This window comes from Octopus sinensis, linkage group LG12, assembly GCF_006345805.1.
Source record: "Octopus sinensis linkage group LG12, ASM634580v1, whole genome shotgun sequence".
Classification (NCBI taxonomy): Eukaryota; Metazoa; Mollusca; class Cephalopoda; order Octopoda; family Octopodidae; genus Octopus; species Octopus sinensis.
In genome coordinates, this window is record NC_043008.1 from 47,445,480 (window position 1) to 47,466,720 (window position 21,241).

The following is a 21,241-nucleotide window of genomic DNA, read 5'->3' on the forward strand; positions in this document are numbered from 1 at the left end:
TGTCTTTCAAATCTTCCATCAATGTTTTTGTAGCCCAAGTGGTTTGCAGGAAATCTTCATTCTGTAGGTCTCAGAGGGGAAAGAGGATTTATTTCCTTTCGGATTTTGCCAGGATGAACAATGGTTTTGCAGTTAACGAAATGGGGCCAAAATCTTTCACTCTTCACACGCCCCAAAATGGCTCCGTCAAAAATTTATTATAGACCGGTTCATCTTAAACATCGTTGAGTCAATTTCACTCTGACAACATCAAATAATAGGAACTTCAATGGGAAGATCTCCAGAGGCTCAACATCATCTTGACCTGGTCGGCTCTACGCATGATGACGTCTCTGGGACCACTAACTTGGGATGACCCCAGCCTTATCAAACAAGAGCATGAAAGAATGAGAAGAATGAGCGCTACAAGACAAAGAAAAGGGCGCAAAATAAATCCAATGCAATGGGAACCATTTAATGGATGAAGAGGACGAACGGACATAGACTGGGGCTGATCTAAACGATAAGAAAATAGTCTTCGATGAAGTCAAAGATAGAACCATCACCTCGAGACATCAGTCTTCTTTTATCTACCGAGACAGACATAAACTAACGAGGAATACCTTAAATGTGTTGGTCTCAATACTTTCGCCAGTTTCTTAATTGCCGGACGAAAATCGCCATTGACTCCGCTAATGCGAACTCCAAATCCCGATGATAAGAAATGCAACTTGTATATTAATTTATTCATGTTTTACTCCTGATGTTCACAACAAAACAAATTGAACTTCAATAGAAACTTCCAGTAAACATGTTCTAAGCATTATTCCTGTTCCTATGCATGGTTTTCGCTTCAATGATTACAAATCGCCATCAATATACAAAATGTTGAGATGTAATCTTAATAGAAATTCCAAGTTAAGCTTTAGTAATGTGTTCTGTGACTAGCAAAATGATCTTCTCGATATCGTAAATTTCGTATGCAAGTAAATTTAGTTTAATGGATGCATTCTCTCCTGTCTTGGCATCGATTTATTAAAAGCAGGTTGAAATAAGGCGTAGCAGATCATTCAGAAGTTGAAATCGCTTGCTAGTTGTTCTGGGAATTTCTGTTACAACCACATTCTCAATGTCTAAACTATAACGATTAAGCAAAAGTCTATTCCGTAGAACATGTTTTTTCTCTTCTGGTTCTAATATGCAAAACTTTAACTACTTCATTATCAATAGCTAATTATTAATACTATTAATTATTCTGGAAGTCCCCGGATGGCAGAATAGTTATAATGTTCGACTAAATGTCTTCCTCTGTTTAATCAGTTTCATTTAAAATCTTGCCGCAGTCGATTTTGCCAAGTATTTCTCACAGATAGCTAAATTGAGTACATCCAGACATTTTAATAATAATAATAATAATAATAATAATAATAATAATAATAATAATAATAATAATGATAATAATGAAATGATGATGATGATGATGATGATGATGAGCAAGAATTTTAGGAAGGTTACTGAGCCGTTGTTTGAAGGGAACTTCTCCCCTTTCATTTTATTTATTGTTTGAGTATTTTATTGATAATCCATTGAATAAAATCGATCTCTCCCTTCTATTTGTCCCGGAGCCAATGTAAGACATCTATAATAATAATAATAATTAGTCATCACATTTTCTTTTGGACTGTAATTTGAGTGCGTCAATGCAAAAACAGAGTTGATGCTGGAATATGGAAAGAACGTCTCTATTGCAAAAAGAAAATAATCAACAATATCCAACATTATCAAACTGGCAGCATTACGGGGGTAGGTGGGTGAAAGAGATGTCGTAAACTAAATAAATAAATTAATTAAATGGCTCGCGGGATTTGATAAGGGACCAGGTTGCAACATAAAGGGAATTGGTATTCAATAGGAATCTCAATATGCGTGTACGTGTGTGTGTGTGTGTGCGTGTGTATGTACATATTATATATGTACATACACATATATATATATATATATAAATACACACACACACACACATAAATACAAACATACATACACATATATATATATATATATATATATATATATATATATATATATATATATATATATATATATATATTATATATATATATATACATATATAGTTTTCAATTAGTCAATTTAGGGTACCAAAAAAAAATTCAATAGAAATTTATCGCTACCAGCGGCCTGGTGGAAAAGAGAAAATAGTCATCGACTAAATATATAAATATAACAATTTAGGAGTGACCCTAACGGGTCATTCGTCCACCAGAAAGAGCAGCCATAACTCACACCGCCAAGTAGTAGTATTCAGAAATTAGGTGAAAATTTAAAAACATTTACCCTAATTCATCTTTTAGACGTTGCAACGTTCTGTGTCATTAATGATTAAATTAGCTTAATTAAATTAAATTAAGCTAATCTACCATAGGTTACACTTCATCAGTAAAAAACCTGGGAGAGACAAATATACACGAGGCGTCTGTATCGATGCCTACGGAATATCTGTCTTAAAATTTTCAAGACTGACGTATTCGCGCCAAACTTATCAGCAGTAAATATAAACTGCCGATTAAATCTCAGAATTATTCAGAAAATTATCAATTAGTCAATTTAGGGTAGCAAAAAAAAATTCAATAGAAATTTATCGCTACCAGCGGCCTGGTGGAAAAGAGAAAATAGTCATCGACTAAATATATAAATATAACAATTTAGGAGTGACCCTAACGGGTCATTCGTCCACCAGAAAGAGCAGCCATAACTCACACCGCCAAGTAGTAGTAATTCAGAAATTAGGTGAAAATTTAAAAACATTTACCCTAATTCATCTTTTAGACGTTGCAACGTTTCTGTGTCATTAATGATTAAATTAGCTTAATTAAATTAAATTAAGCTGAGATTGAATCGGCAGTTTATATTTACTGCTGATAAGTTTGGCGCGAATACGTCAGTCTTGAAAATTTTAAGACAGATATTCCGTAGGCATCGATACAGACGCCTCGTGTATATTTGTCTCTCCCAGGTTTTTTACTGATGAAGTGTAACCTATGGTAGATTAGCTTAATTTAATTTAATTAAGCTAATTTAATCATTAATGACACAGAAACGTTGCAACGTCTAAAAGATGAATTAGGGTAAATGTTTTTAAATTTTCACCTAATTTCTGAATTACTACTACTTGGCGGTGTGAGTTATGGCTGCTCTTTCTGGTGGACGAATGACCCGTTAGGGTCACTCCTAAATTGTTATATTTATATACATATATATATATATATATATGTATATGAAAAAACAATGCTAAAATAATTTTATAAAGAACATTTCAGTACCGGTTTCGGTCATTTTGAGAACTTTTCAACTGTAACGATTAAATAATTAAATTTAGAAAAATTAAAAGAAAAGTTTTTTTAAAGGAATATTTGTATAGTGTTCAAGTATAAGTGACATTCTGCCTTTCTCTGTCTCCCTTGTTTGCACTTGTGTGTTCGAGGTCGTTGTGAATTCTGGTAGGGTAGAAGAAGAAGAAGGTTGATGAGGAGAGGGGGTAGAAAAATTGTATATATATATATATATATATATATATATATATATATATATATATATATATGTATATATATATTGGTTTCAAATGTTGGCATAAAGCCAGCAAGTTCGTGAGAGGAGTAAATTGATTATGTCGTTGACCAGGATGCTCCACTGGTGCTTATTTTATCGATCCCGACAGGTTGGAAGTCAAAGTGAACCATGGAAGAATTTCAACTCAGTATGGTCGGATTAAACACCGCTAAACATTTTGCCAGGTGCTCTAACGATTCTACCAGCTCACCGCTCTTTATATTTTCTCTCCTCTTTATATATATATAATATACAGGGGTTGGACGAAATAATGGAAACACCTAGCATCGTACTATCATAATTTTGAAAAATCTATAAAACTGACAAAAGCTTGTTACTTTTGTGCTTTTTTAAATTTATTATTAGCGTTGCTTAATATGTTTTGCTAAAATTGTTGTTTCTTTTCAGATATCATCAGAAAAAGGTAATTAAAATTCCTTGAAACGACAGATCTTTCGAAGTTTCAAAGAGGTAAAATTGTTGGTGCCCGTATAGCAGGCGCTAACGTAACGAAAACAACCGAAGTATCGTCTCGAAAGTAATGACAGCCTTTGGGAAAGAGGGAAATACCTCATCTTCGAAACAAAACTACGGAAGAAAGTCAAAACTTTCAGACAGGGACCGTTGGACTCTTATGCGTATTGTTAGAAAGTATCACAAAAGTAAACCTCGCAAAATTACTGCAGAACCAAATGACTACATTGAGAACCCAGTTTCCACAAAGACTGTTCGCTGGGAGCTGCACAAAGCTGGATTTCATGGGAGGGCTGCAATCAGAAAACCACTAATTTCAAAAACAAACGTCGCAAAGCGTTTAGAGTGGAGTAAAAACCTACAGAATTTGTCCATGGAGTAGCGGAAGAATGTTATTTTCTCGGACGAGTCATCCTTTACCTTATTTCCGACTACCGGCCGAGTATACGTGTGGAAACATCCAAAAGAAACATTCGACCCCAACTGTCTTCTTCTAACTGTTAAACATGGCGGAGCATTTGTTATGATGTATAACTTGGAAATCCGCCGGCCCAGTGGTTCCCTTCATGGCATAATTAATAGTCTAGACTATTTAAGTATTTTATCTGATCAAATTCATCCTATGGATGGGGAACTGTTGCCGGAGGGAAGCGCAATCTTTCAGGGTGATAATGAACCAATTCACACAGCTAAAGTTGTTACTCAATAGCACGTGGAACATTCAAGTGAAGTTGAACATCGTATCTGGCCACCACAGTCCCCAGATCACAATTGTTCAGAACATTTATGGTGCATTTTAGAAAAACAGGTAAGGGGTCGATATCCTCCACCATTATCACTACAAGAACTACAGACTGTTTTAGCTGACAGTGACGTCGTCCGCGTATACAGACACGTTCCTCCCGCATCCCAGCTCTTGTGAGATGCCCCTCAGCGTCGCCAGCTTCCGCAGTACTGGCTCAAGCGACAGTATATACAGAAGCGACGAGAGGGGACATCCTTGACGAACCGAACGCATGATGTTAAATGGTCTGGATAGAAGACCATTTACGCGAACTACCGAGTGGATGCCGCAGTATAAGGCAACGATCTAACCGCGGAAGATGGGACCGAAACCAGACGCTCTAAGGACAGCCTCCAAGTAGTGATTGATCCAAATTGATCAGCGGCCCACCCATTCCATGTTCCTTAACTACTCTGTCTATGATGTAGCGGATCAGATGGAGGTTGTCATGGATACTCCCACCTGGCACGGCGCTCGTTTGCGCCTTGTCGACTAGTTTCTCGGTGACAAGCGCCAACTTCAGCTAGCACCTTGGCCACAACGTTCAAGTCTGCGTTGAGAAGAGTGATGGGCCTGAAATTATCTACTACGTTCCCCTTGTTTGGATCTTTCTTTAGCAGTGCTACGGCTCCTCGCTTTACAGAGACGGGGATACTCCCATTTTGCTGCCAGTTGCAGTAGACAGCTGCCAAGGCGTCTCCAAACAAGTCTGGGATGTGACAATAAAGTTCGTAGGGCAGACCATCCAAGCTTGGTGACTTGTCTCTTGCGTAGCCTGCCATCGTTTCCGGTACGCCCGCGTCCCTGCTGGGTCTTTCACAACACTCCACCTCTCTTACTGAGACAAGCAGACAGACAGACAGACAGATAGAAAGATACACAGACAAAGAGCTAAACAGGCAGTCAGGCAGATAGTCAGTCAGAGAACACAGCTTGTCATTCATGCTAACTTGTTTCGCCACAACCATCTCTCGAGCTTCTTGAACTTTAACGTTAGTGGTGGAACTTGATGGGCGTACTACTTCCTATATATATATATGTGTGTGTGTGTGTGTATATATATATAAGATATATATCATATATCATATATATATATATTTGCATGTAAGTAAATATTTATACATGTACATGTACATATATATATGCTTATATGTACATCTATCTATCTGTATATATATATATATATATATATATATATCTATATATATATATATATATATATATATATTATATATATATATATATGTATGTATGTAGATATAATATATGTATGTATGTATGTATATATATATATTTCGGAATGGTCATTTTGCCAGTTTAGCCAATAAAAACACACGCACTATATATTTGGTGTTATTTGCTTCAGTGTTATTTATTTTTTACATTAATCTTAATCTTATTTCGGCATATCACCTCTCCGTTCCTCGTGCGCTGAATGAGCTTCTGTAGGCAGATTTTAGGATTATACATTAAGAGACAGAGACAGAATAAGACAGATGCCCAACAACTAGGGATTAAACCTGCATGTGGCCTACAGAAGCTCATTCAGCGCACGAGGAACGGAGAGGTGATATGCCTTCCCACAGATAAGTCCGGCAGGATGTCAATAGACAGCTTACCGAACTACACCCAGGCAATGCAACCTCATATCGCCAATACAAAAGTAACAACTGTACAAGCGCATGAGGAGAGAGAAAAGGTCCTCAATGCCCACATGATGATGGGGACAATTGTTCTGGGACCCCAGAAACGTACTGCAAAGAATTTCCAAGCCTGGAACAATGATATCCCGGCACTGTATGGACTTCGCAAGGACCATAAAGTTTTTACTGACCCTATAGCAGGACCACCAACCAGACCAGTCTGTGGAGCGAATATCGCTAGCAATTACAGAATCTCCTACTTCCTCTCAATGATCATACGCCCTATAATCAGGATGTCACCTGATGTGTGTGACAGCACAGAAGATCTCCTCAGCAGGATCAGTGACTGTAACAAAACTTGTGACTTGACAGGATGTATAGTAGGTAGCATGGATGTGGTATCCCTATACCCATCGATTGACGTAGATTTTGCAGTGGAGAAGTGCGTGGAGATGATCAACGAAAGCCAAGTGGAGTTCTGTAATGTGAACACAGAAGAACTGGGCCTCCTACTTAGACCAACTTGTAATAATGAATACTTAGATAAACATAATCTTAGTAGTTTCTGCTCCAGTAGATGTTTAAGAGGTAGACCGCCTACAATTACTTATATGGCTAGGAAGACACATATAGAAAGATTGGCGCGGATGGACCAGAGTCATACGGAGCCCCGCAAATGTCCATCAGGTAAAGAAAATGATCGCACATGCAATAGGAGCTAGTATAAGAGTTACCCTAAAAGGCCACATGTTTAAATTTAATAATAAAATATATGCCCAGGACGAGGGGGCAGCCATCGGTGTTAGTATCGCTGGTGATGTGGCCAACCGTTTCATGATATGGTGGGACAGAAGGCTTAAAGAACGCCTACTGCAGAAATCCATACTCGTAAACATGTACTCTCGCTATGTTGATGATATCAACATAGTGGTAAAGGCACCCCCACAAGAGAGTAATGTTGATATAATAATAGAAACTAATACTATGGAGAGCATCCAGCAAATAGCTAACTCCATCCACCAGAGTGTTAGGTCACAATAGACTACCCCACTAAACACTCCAACCATAGACTACCAGTACTAGACACTGAACTCTGGCTAGAAATTGTGAATAATAAAACCCAAGTCCTTCATTCATACTATGCCAAACCTATGGCCTCAAAATACCTGATCCACCGGAACTCAGCCATTGCGGGCAATGCCAAATTCAATATTTTGATGGCAGACCTCGTCAGAATAATGAGAAATGTGTCACGCATGTGCGAGCCTACAGAATTAAAGAGACACATTCAGTATTTCATTCACCGCATGCAGTTCTCAGGCTACAGCCATAAAGAAAGGATCAGAGTATACATAGGAGCCATGAAGAAATTTGATAATATATTATGTAATGATATGAATGGGATTTGCCCACTCTATAGGAACAAGTCATGGAACACTATAGAAAGGACAAAAAAAAAAAGAAAATAGGGAAGGCCAACTCTTGGTATGATAGCCATAAATACCAGAGTGTCATGTTCGTTGACACCACCCCTGAAGGTGAACTGGCGTACCGCTTTAGAAGGACCCTAGATAAACTTAAGCTAAGAATTAAGGTTGTTGAAAAGCCAGGCAACACTATCAAATCTATAATTGGTAGAACCTATCCTTTTAGTAGAACCCCCTGTACGGATAAGTACTGTACTGTATGTAGATTTAGCCAACAAACAAACTGTAAAGCCAGAAATGTAGTCTATAGTATAAAATGTATAGAGGGACGATGCAGTAACAAGACAACGACATACGTAGGGGAAACGGCAAGAAGCATAGGAGAGCGGGTAAATGATCATTGGAGACAAATCAAGGAAGGTAAAAGCTCATTGATTCTGTACCAACACGCCGAACAGGAACACGGGGAATCAATCAATAACATAGAAATTAAGATATTGTCCACACATAGAACAGATGCAACAATTAGACAAATTACAGAAGCTACACATATAATAGAAAATAAACCTAGCCTGAATAGAAAACTAGAATGGAGCAATAGCACACACCACAACATAGGACGATAGAGGATCCCGAAAACATAATAAATACGCAGATAAATAAACAAATAGAAATGAATAACTATATATATTTTTTTTTTTCGATTAGATTTATTATTATTATTACTAATATTGTTGTTATACATACATACATACATACATACAAGCATATGTAATGATAATAATGGGTGGATGTAAACACATAAACAAAATTAGAACAAAAGCAACAACAACAAAAACAAAATACAAATTACAAATTACTTGAATGTATATAAACAGAAGATACAAATATTACAGACATCCCCCCCCCACACACACTAAATAAACATAGACGCACATAGAGATATAAGCATGCGCAAATGAAGACATATACTAGAAATACAAAATGGCTGACGGTTAGTAAGGAGAGACACAAATAAGAAAGAAGAAAACAAAGGACCACTGATGCGGTCACAGGAGTGTGACGAAAGAACTCTGGCCGAAATAAGATTAAGATTAATGTAAAAAATAAATAACACTCAAGCAAAATAACACCAAATATATATAGTGCGTGTGTTTTTAATGGCTAAACTGGCAAAATGACCATTCCGAAATATAACAATATCTGTTTCAGCACACGACTTCACATAAAAAATCTTGCACAACAAATATTTAAACGTATATATATATATATATATATATATATATATATATATATTATATATATATATATATATATAATATATATATATATATATATGTATATATATATGCATATATATATATATATATATATATATATATATATATTATATATATATATATATATATATATATATATACACAAAACCATATGTGATGTGTATGCATATAGGTCTGTGTGCGTGGATGCGGTGTGACAGTGTGAAAGATAGACCCATTTATGTGGCGGCAGTTATTCGATATTATCTTCTCCTCTGCAACTAACAGGAATTGCGTCTGGAACTTTTTAATTACATTTTTTGTTTACCATAGCTGCTGAATGTTTTGTAATCATTCAGCAAACGATGCGATGCAATTTTATATGAATGTTTGTAATAAACTTTCGTCCTCGCAGCGTCCAACCTCAGAAGCCAATAACATATTTCTGTCGGCCTATTACAGATACCTACTTTTGATGTTAATTGGACTTTATGTTATATCTAATAACGTTTATATTTATATTTATCAGACAAATTTTCTTTCAGCGATTACTCCAGACAATTACTTAGTGACGTTTGTTAGGATGCAGTTATAAAATTATTTATTTATTTTCTTCAAAGCTCAACGAATTAGTATGTTCCAATAATGAATTATTGAAAGAAATATAAAGCAAAAAATCATAAATTCTCATCGTCACTTTGTGGTTATATCTACTTTCATTGTTGTAATATTATTCGCCGGGACAGAAAAAGCGAGAAACAACATCGCCTAAAGGACGCTGTAGAGCAAAGGCTAAAAAATGTACAAAAACTAGAATGCAATAATTCCGAACGTAATGGTTATTGAAGTTATTTCATTTCGCTTGTGTTAATAAAACTGCGTTGACCATCATAATTTCGCTTTCCAGAATGTGTGTATATTGTATCGTCTCAACTTATGTGGCTTTGTTTTATCATGTGGGAGAAACCGTTGTACATATTAGGTTTTCATCAATGAATTGGAACCAAAATCATTCGTTTCTTTGTGGCTTTGGCTCTAACACGAATTGTTCCATCTCAACCGACAGACAAGGTTTAGGCACAGGACCGTTCCAGGTTGATCGCTCTAGAAGACTTGTATTATGGCCACCGCTACATAGGTTTAACCCCTTGACGCTGAGGAAACTGAGATTAACAAGTGAGATTATGGAAGGCCGATTCCACGGACGAGGTTATAGTCTAACTTCTGTTTAACCCTTCCGCTTTCAGATTATTGTCAAATGCGAAGCTTATTTATTCACATCATTTTTAATTCATCCTACATTATTTTGCAATTTTGAGATTTTGATGATGTGATTCTGTACTTTTAGACTGGCACTTTACGGTAGACGTGAAGGCCTGAATGTGGCCCAGTTTGAACTTAAAACAAGTAGAATATTTTGGCTGAATATGACCAGTTTAAATGTTAAGAAATTAAAGATGTGTTTGGATCAGGCATCGAAGAATTATATTTGAAATTAGGAAATAAGAAATAAACGAAAATTATCTACCAAGGCCAGGCGGTTCGTTGTTTCTAAGATATATCACAACACTAAACATAACCCTATCTCTAAAATGATGCTAATTAGCAACGCTTATTTTGTATTGCGAAATGATTTTTGTCTTTTGTTTGTTTTTGTATAATTATCCTAATAGAAACTCCCCTTAAACGTTATGCACTTAATATTTATCGCCACTTAAACTTCGGAACAATCTATACTGCGACAGATACCACGAGATAAACTCTCTTATTGACTTTTGGTGGAAAATTCATTCTAACTTACATTGCTAGCGGGGAGAGAAATCCCCGCCACCCACAGAACACGTAACTTCGACCTTCCTTGACCTTGTAAATGATGGACACACGACCGCTAGAAATAGCAGCGACTCATCCCCTAAACAGCGATATATAGAATAGCAGTACTGGTGTCGCGATTAGCCAGTGAGCTTGTTAAAAGAAATAGAATTAGAGACAGAGACAGTATTCATATTGCGAGGTAATATTTATGCCCACTTAAATGTCGATTGTATGTTAGAAGAAACTATACTACGGTAGATACCAATGGAGGCACCCTCAGTTTCCCTTTTGGTGCAAAATGTGCCCTTGTTTATAACGCTAGCGGGCAGATAAATCTCCGCCACGTCCAGCACCGACACCACCAGATCACGTGATCTCAGCCTTCCTTGGTTTTGTCAATGATGGGCGCTCGACTTGCACTTGAAGCCAATAAGAGAGTTTCTCTCGTGGTATCTACCGCGGTATAACTTGTTCTAACAGAACAGCCATGTTCAAATGGTGATAAATAATTCCTTGTCTTTGTGAATACTGCCTCCATCGTTAATATATATTTGTAATGCATTTAATAAGTGCAGCAGCCGCACAGAATCTTTTCCATGAACTGAACAAATGATGTACAGTTGATAGAATTCAATAAGCTATCAACGCCACGTGAAGCCAGAAGATCACTTGTACACACACCTGTGTAAAACAGATGTGAGATAATGTATTGATGATACCTTTGATTGCAATCAATAGAAGTACGTACCACTCTAACAGATATCTTGCGTATAACAGTGCTGGGTCACCACGAGATCGATTCAGAAAACACACACACAACAAAACAATGATTTCCTGAGAAATTGTTATTTAAGCAATGCATTGCAGGTTTAATATGACCATTCAATCACGACACACACACACACGCGCGTACATAGGCAAACGTGCACATAGACATACATGTGCGTGTGTGTGTGTATGTGTATGTGTGTGTGTGTGTGTGTATTCTGTGCGGCGAGAGAACTATTTGAATAGCGTTACACTATTCCTGCCAAGGTCAATAAAATAAAGTACCATTCAAGCAAATTTCAATCAATTTCAGAGATTAACCTTGAACCCCCATCCCCACTCCCACACCACTCATGCCCACCTCTAGAAGAAATCTGGCATTTTGTCTCTATAAAAAACAAAACCCTTGCCCTCAGGTTTTTTGCCTATTTCCTCTATCCGTCTGTTCAAATCTTTAGGGATGCTTACTAATGCAATTATAATTACGGGGATACATTTTACCCGCACTTTCCTTTGTCTCTGTAAGTCATTAACTTGGTCCTGGGTACCTAGCCATTTTCTCTATACCTTTCATATTGACTTACTCATCACTTGGTATGTTTTAAACTCAGAGAACTCTGAGATGTTCAAGTGTCTTATTTTCGTACAAGATCTTACAGCAAGCGAAGATACAGAAATTCGGGTAAGAATTCTTTCTTAATTGGAACAAGCAAACCAAGACCTAACCATACACTCCCTGGCAGTAGAATGCCAAAGGATGGTTAACCCGAAACACAATGTTGAAAAAATTCAAGGAAAGGATTCCTCAAAAATACAGATGTACCGACCGGGAAAAGTACAACCAAAAAAGAGCGCCACGTCCTAAACCATGTTATGGATGTGGGGGAATATATTTCAGAAAAGACTGTTAATTTAAACATCAAAAATGCTACAGTTGCAAAAGAATTGGTTACAGGAGTTCACACTGCAAAATAAAATTACAAAGGTCAAACGTTAAAAATCCTAGAGTGCTGTCAGCATAAACAAAAGTCAGCACGTGAAAATAAATGGAATACATATTAAACTGGATACTGGAAGTGATATTTCAATAATAAACATGGACACACGGAAGAAAATATGGGACATACAGAAGAAAAGATGAGACAGATGGAAGAAAAGATGAGACATAGAGAAGAACGAAGGATGATAGCAATGGGAGTTTTCTATGATATGTTTGAAGAACCGGCACCGAGAGATATCGAACCCCGTAGAACTAGCAGTTATTTCACTATCTGTGAGTCTTTTATTTCTGAAGATATCCTTCCTTAACATTTGGTGACCTGTTTTCGTCCAAATATAGTCTGCTCTCTTGATTTCGTGCTATCATTATAATTATAATTATAAGTAGTAGTAGTAGTAGTAGTAGTAGTAGTAGTAGTAGTATTAGTAATGGTAGTAGTGGTGGTAGTAGTAGTAGTAGTAGTAGTAGTAGTAGTAGTAGTAGTAGTAGTAGTAGTAGTAATAGTAGTAATCTCTCTTGAAAGTGAACTTACACAAGAAATGTTCTGGATTCTTTGACTTTAGAACTCATTAACAGAATCTCTGCGAAATTAATGTTGACGAATTAACTAATTAACTAATTATCGTTGATTTTCACGTCAGCTGACATTTAACAAAATGTATTTCTAACAACAAAGTGTGCTTTTGTTTCAACAAATATATATTCCCATCTTTAGTATACTTAGACAATCTGTAGGTGTTTAAAAACCAAAATGTATTGTATGTACAATCTACGACATTTAAATAAAAACAAAATGAATATTTATTTTCCAGCGAACAATTGTTTGCGGAATTCTAAACGTTTATGGCGAATTGAAGAATTTTTAACAAGTACTATAGTAAAGAGAATGAAAGTTGCTAAGAATTTGAAGTTCAACCGAGAAGACAGACAGAGAGATAGATAGGTAGGTAGGTAGGTAGGCAGGTAGGTAGGTAGGTAGGTAGGCTGGTAAGTAGGTAGGTAGACAGGTAGGTAGGTAGGTAGGTAGGTAGGTCGGTAGGTAGGTCGGTCGGTAAGTAGGTAGGTAGGCAGGCAAGCAGACAGACAGATAGATGTATACACACACATACACACTCATAAATAGATAGATAGATAGATAGATAGATAGATACATACATACATACATACATACATACATACATACATACATACATACATACATAAAAAATAAAAGATGAAAAAGCAAAACGTTTGACTCCACACGAAAAACTACTTAATTCCGATAGAGAATATAAACATCGAGTCTCTTACAGCTGTTTCTAGAATAGCCAAGTATGTGGATCTTGTCACTTAGTACGGGTTCCATGATCTGAGTAAGCGATAATCAATGAGGGAGAAGCCAGAAAAATATAAAACTTAGGAATTATCCCCAATGGGGTGTACTAGTATATTCCAATTTGTCAAACGTGAAGGAAGGATCAGAGTAAACTAGGTATTTGTTACGCAGTTCCACGATCAAATAATTAGTAAAGTTATGGGCAAGGTCCCTTAGCAGTTTCAAACGAGAATGTTCGATGATAACCCATGCTAAGGAATAGTGGAAGTTACTAGTTCCATTCTCGAATAGAGAGTGAATGAGGATCGAGTAGGAACAATATACTACAGAATGGAGGAAATATTGAATAGATAGTATATTGATGGTATGCCAATCGAAAGGGGTTAGGGGCTGCATATTCATAGACAGGTAGATAAATGGATAAAGAATAGCAGATATGAGAAACTTCCATCGTCTAACTGACCACTAGCACTGGCCAGGATTCAAAGATGGCAACAGTAGGAGCGATGGGTATTATGATGGTAATGGAGTAGATGTACAAAATAATGAAGATCTTGATGTATAGTGGGCATAATACTACTAGAGGTAAAGTGAAATTAGGGTTCACCAGGTTATAATGGTGCTAGAAGTAGATACCCATAATATTAATTAAAAAATAAAATTTTTTAGTGTTAATGAAGGGATATCCTTGTCAGGAATCGAAGAAAAACAAAGATGACGCATCTAAAATAAATATATAAATGGTATCTATTTATTAAGTTGAATGAAGTTTTAGGGTCCTTAGATGAAGGAAATATAGTGATAATGGACAATGAAAAATAGATATAAGTAAATTAATGAAAATGATCTGGAAAGTTAATTTGATTACATATATTTTATTGCACAGTGTATCACTCCGTGGTGTGAGAAGAGAATGCCTAGTGGTGTTTAATTAACAATAGTGTTGTAACGGAAAGGGTATTCGATTAGTTGTAATCTAGGTGAGACATATGAAATATAAATTAATGGAAAGAATCAGAATCTATAAAATAAAGAAGGATGTGGTGATACTGTAGATATAATTTAATTAAGTGAGCTTATATGATGTTTAAACTATACATTAGTGAGGGTCAGAAGTAATTGTTTCACCACAATTCGACCAGTGGTAATACTTGAATGATTTCAAATATTTATGGAAATACGCAGAGGAGTTTTGGTGTTGCTTGTTTAATACTTGTGTGGAATTATTTTATAGAATTTGTATAGGTTCCCTCAGGGCCTTCCTTTGTCCTTCTTTTCGTTCTGAGTTCCAATTCTACCGAGGTCGACTTTGCCTTTTATCATTTCAGGATCGATAAAATCAGTTCCAATTGAGCACTGGAGATCGATGTAATCGACTTGCCCCTACCCCCGGAATTGCTGGCCTGAATTTGAAACCATTCTTCTTATCTTTCTTCTGCGAGCTAGCAGAATACCAGTGGTACACTGAGGTCGATGTAATCGACTAAGCCCAGTCCTTCAAAATTTCACACCTTGGGTCTATAATAAAAAGGATTATTATTATTGCTAGTGTTGTTGTTGATTGTGGTGTAGTTAACTGCTAGTAGTAGGGGCAGCAGTAGCAGCAGCAGTTCCAGTAGTTGTTGTTGTTGTTGTATTCAATATCCATAACTTTAACATTGAATTTTTCTGTGACGAAGAAACCAATTTACGCTCATGTTCAAATCGTTTGACCTTTTACAAAACACTGTGTTTGTATTTCGCGTATCTATATACTTATATACATTTATATATATGTGTGTGTGTGTATGTATATATATGTATGTATGTATGTGTATATATATATATATATATATATATAATATATATATATATATATAATATATATATATATATGTATGTATGTATGTATGTATACACCTTTACACACACAAACACACACTCACATATACATACATACACATACGTATGTTTATATGCATATATGTATATATCTTTAAATGTATACGTACACGTGTATTTGTATCTTTTATATGTTTAGGCAGTCTGTAGGCGTTTGAAAACCAGAAAGTATTGTATTGAAAATGCAAGACATTTAAATAAGAAAGAAAAACCTTTATTTTCTCTCTGATCTATTGATTGAAGAGTTCTAAACACTGAGGCCGTATTAAATAATTTTTGAAGAAATACGTGACGAAAAACAATGAACATTGTAAAGAATTGTATGTTCCACCTCTTCTTTCTTTACACTGTCTGTGTGTACATATATATATATATATATATATATATATATATATATATATATATATATATATATATATATATACATATATATATACATGCGCATACACACTCATATGCATACATATATGTGCGTGTGTATGTATGCGTGCGTGATCACGTGCATCTGTTTATGTGTGTGTGTGAGTCTGTGTGTCTGTGTAGTATTTTCATTCCAGCATTCGTTCACGAGTTCACTGATATGCTTCGAAAATGTTGATCTTCGCTAGACTAATAAGAGAGAAATAATCTCTGCCTAGTGTGACCGTCTGAAGGGGAGAGGGAAGACGGAAAGCGAGGAGGAGGGAAAGGAAGAGCGACGGAATGGATGGATGGAATTAAGGAAGAAAAAAATCAAAGAATTAGATTCGTGTAGAAGCGAATAAACACATTAGGAAAACTTGTTCCTCTTATCCGTAGCAACTTGGCCCTTGCTCTTCCTCCATCACCTTGCTCTTCTTAATTCCGTACAAACACCTGCGGTCTATCTTCAGTACGTTCAAATAATGGTTTTTAAGTTAATTACTGCCTGCCCTCACCCCGCCAATCAATTAATATAATTATTTTCCCTAGTAATATGTGTGTAACGTTTCATTGAATTTTGTCACATAACATAATTTTCAGATTTCTTAGATTTCTTAGATTTAGGAAATTCCACTTCATAAGCTTTTTTTTTTTGTTTTCGTTGAACTCTTCATTTTAGAGGTTCAGCTCTCTTTAACAGAATTTACATTACATTTTCTTTTGCGATTATCCCATAACACTACCAGAAAGACCGCCCTGAAGGCGGTTTTCTCTTAGTCGCTAAATAATATTTAGATATTTTCAATTAGTGTATTTTTTCTGATATTTACGTCTAATTTTCTTTTTTTTATGTCATTTGTTCATTTTTTATTCATTTAATAATCGTCAGTCGCCGAGTAAAATAAATTTAGAATAATACCATGCACTCAAAGACAGCGTTCGAATTTATGAAGAATTCCGGTATTTTGTTAACTTACATTTGGTATAATTGATGTAAATAAATTAAAACCACTTTTTTTTATTCAGCTTTCTATTTCTTCAACGATATTCAACTGATATGAAAGAATACTGGAATCAACACGATTTGGCTGGCGCTGGATTAAACTTATAATTGGACTAATGTTTTTACTGATATGTTTGTAGAAAGTAGCATCACAAATATTTAGGCAACATTTGTATTTTCAGAAGTATAGACAAAGACGTTAACAGCCATTGTGTTGCAGTAAGTAAAATTGCTTTACTCATTAAACTGTGACGTTGAAATATTCAATAATAAAGGAACTTTTGAAACCGCATTTTATTTTTTTTAATATTTTAAAATTGACATTTATACGAATTTCTTACACCGTGGAGAATTTAATAATTGCTTACTTTTAGTAAAAGTTAAAAAACTCAAGCTAATTAATAAGCAGCCTTGAAAATATTATCTACGATTTGTACTCCTTATGTCGTGGTTATATTCTTTAAAACTCTCAGCTTTCATTAATTCTAACAAACAATGATAATGCTAGCTGGAAACCATGTTCTCAAACATGGATTATAACATTTACATCATTACATATATATATATATATATATATATATATATATATATATATATATATATATATATATATATATATATATATATATATAATTATAGAGAATATGGAAACAGGTATATCGTCAAAACTTATTTCCTTTTATTTTCCAATGCCATACACTCGATCTTTAAGGTTACGACTCCCTACACGTGTTTCCGCGGCACATAATAGTATGTGTTCTTGTTGCATATGCAGCTGGGCACAATTTCCTGTGCAGCTGCGTTCAGTCTTTCAACCAGCTTGGCTCGAATCGAACTGAAATCAACCACCTGTTTATTTCTCATGTTTGAGAGAGAAGCGAACGGAGGTTTGTTTTGAATCTAAAATCTGCTCTGTTTATAAACTAGTGCGGTTGATCTCTCAGTTTCACACCGGTTGCTGACCAACGTCAGGTTAGATCTAATTAGGTAAATGCTTATGTTCTTGCTTTGGCAGTTTTCTTCTGTACTCGATAGGAACTTAATAAGCTTACTTTCAAGTGTAGATCTTGTAATGTATTTTATTTTACACTGGTTCAGTTCTATGTACTGTTCTTAGTTATTCAGATATTTATGCTGGGTAGTAGAGAGGAGGTTAGTTAAAAAAGATTATGTATTTGAGAAGTTTAGGATAAGTGCTTCTACCCACCTCATCCATCAGTGGGTTGGATATTGAGTTATCTAGAACGTGTGTTAAATTTCTTAAATGTTTTGGTATGTTTATGTAAGCATCTGAAGGCGTATTCCTGACTGCTAGAAAGTAATTTGTATTTCGATGTAAAGATTTGCTACATTTCTTCTATATATAACTCACATCTGTTTCCTCTTGTTTGATACGGTTTAGTCGTACTAATTATCACCCACTCAGTGGTAAATCTTAGATTGCTTAAACTTCTGCACTTCTTACTTCTATCTCTAAATGAATTTGAAAGATTAGCTCGTCTTTTTTTTATAATATAGCAAGCTGTCCCCAATATAGAAGTACGTCCTTTCCTCAGAAGTGATTTTGCATCGTTATACAAGGCTCTTCGTCAAACAGCTAGAGTTTATGGGGCATACTTCATTCCTAGCACAATTACAGAGATCTAATTCCCTGTTACTGTTATCTTTTTGGTTGTAGTTTCTACTACATGTTTCTGTTCCCCTAATTTTTTTATCAATTTACCATTTCTCCTAATCTTTCTCTTTATAGGTGTTTGTGAGTGCTATTTTTAGCGATTCCCGCGACCTATCTTGAGGAGGTAAAGGCTTGTGTTGAAGTTGTCTTTCCTTGACTGCTGCTCCTTACTGTATTACCACTCACCACTACACTGAGTACAATGTTGATACTAGTGTTCCAGTCTCTTCTGCTATTGACCATTCCTGTCCAGTCACCCGGTTTACCATTATCAATATTCTCTTTAATAGGATAATATTACCATCCAGTGAAGCGAACATGGAATTATTCATCGGATCAATTTACAGCGTGAGTGACAAGCGACAACACCTCGTAGTCATAGACGTTAAATACTAATCGATGCGGCTAGCCTAACCTGGAGCACACCTGAGAGCTATCACGGTATCCTCCAGGATAACATATCCCTTCAAACTTACAAATTGATACATATATATATATATATATATATATATATATATACATATATACCCACTACCTGTTTCCCCTCCTTCCACGAGACCATGGTTCAGCCAAGCCTGACCATTCTTTCTTGGTTTGACTACTATCCGTGTAGCATCTCTCGTATTTCTTGCCATGACCCTTATCTATGTCTCTGCCGTAAGGCTTCACTTCCACACACGACACCTTATTTCGATTCGTCCCAAGTCGAAAGAGACCTATTGTTTGTATTTGTAATTGTGCACCATTTCCCTGTTTTTGTTTTGTTTTTCTTTGTTTTTCGTCCTTGTTTTCATATATATTAGCTTGCTTCCTTACAAAGAATCTTGTGCTCTTAGCTTAGATTTCCTTGGGACCTGCCTGATTAGAGCAGTCTCAAGATTAACCGAACGAAACTACAAAGACGATCTGCTTCTCGACCGAAGATTGAAAGCTCCTAATGACCTGCCCTTGTTCTTTTCTGTCGTTACTATGACAACAGTTCACATATTTATTGATCAGACCATGTATATATATATATATATATATTTATACACACACACACACACACACACACACATACATACATACATTCATACTTACATACATACATACAAGCACATATATACACCTTTAATGCTCACAGTCGGAAAGAAGTGTACTCAACACTATTGTAGAGAATAAGTCTCTTCTATTTTGGTCGAGCTCTCGGCCTGATGATCCTGTGAATGCTCAGGCGAAACTCTGGCGTATCAAGTAACTGATTAGACCAAAATAAAAGAAATACTATATATTATATTACATAATATTACAAGCGTACGCGCGCAGACGCACATATATATGAATACGTATATTTATATATATGTATATATATATATAATATATATATATATATATATATATATATATATATATATATATATATATATATATGCATGATACATACATGTATACACACGCAACACACACACACACATACGCACACATATATATATATATATACATATATACATATTTATATATGTATATATATATATATATATATATATATATATATATACAAATATGAGAGAGAATCCACTATGTGGACGCTCTTACGCTAGAGATAGATCCGCAAGGATTTATATATATATATATATATATATATATAAATATACATGTTTATATACATATATGTTACGAGTGCATACATGAATACATATGAATGTATGAATAAATGTTCGTGTAAGGCTTTGTGTTGCACGAGGAGCAAACATATGAACAAAATCAATAGAATATATTTGAAGATAGATTTGCAGGAGATGAAGAGAGGATAAAGGAAATTGACGTACGATGGCTGCTGTTTGTCATAAAACGGTAACTGGAGTATTCCTGCTGGGAAAGCTGGAAAAAGAATGGAAAATAGATCTTTAGATTTTGTTGCAATATAATAAACATATGTGTATATACAAATCTATCATCCTATGAATATATGTGTTCTAGTCTCTCCCTCTCTTCTCTCTCTCTCTCTCTCTCTTTTTCTCAGTCTGTCCTTAACCCTATCCATGGTTTTGTTTTAAATCTTTATCTCTTTTCCTCTTTCTTCTTTCCATACAACATGAAATGATCTTAATGAAAACTGCACTAGAGTATACAACTTTTTACATCTCTACAATGAACAATATTCAGAACCTTTGCTGACAGCACAGCTCGATACTTAGTGTAAACTATGACTT

The 21,241-nt window shown here is 35.4% G+C and overlaps 1 protein-coding gene across 1 annotated transcript in view; it reads right to left on the minus strand.

Annotated features, from left to right (window-relative positions):
- LOC115217982 (neprilysin-1) overlaps positions 1-21,241 on the minus strand; it is a 391,622-nt gene that overhangs the window by 13,922 nt on the left and 356,459 nt on the right. The window contains exon 15 of the mRNA XM_029787719.2: positions 20,858-20,909. Within this exon, the coding sequence (XP_029643579.1) occupies positions 20,858-20,909 (52 nt within the window). The remainder of the gene's footprint in view (positions 1-20,857; positions 20,910-21,241) is intronic.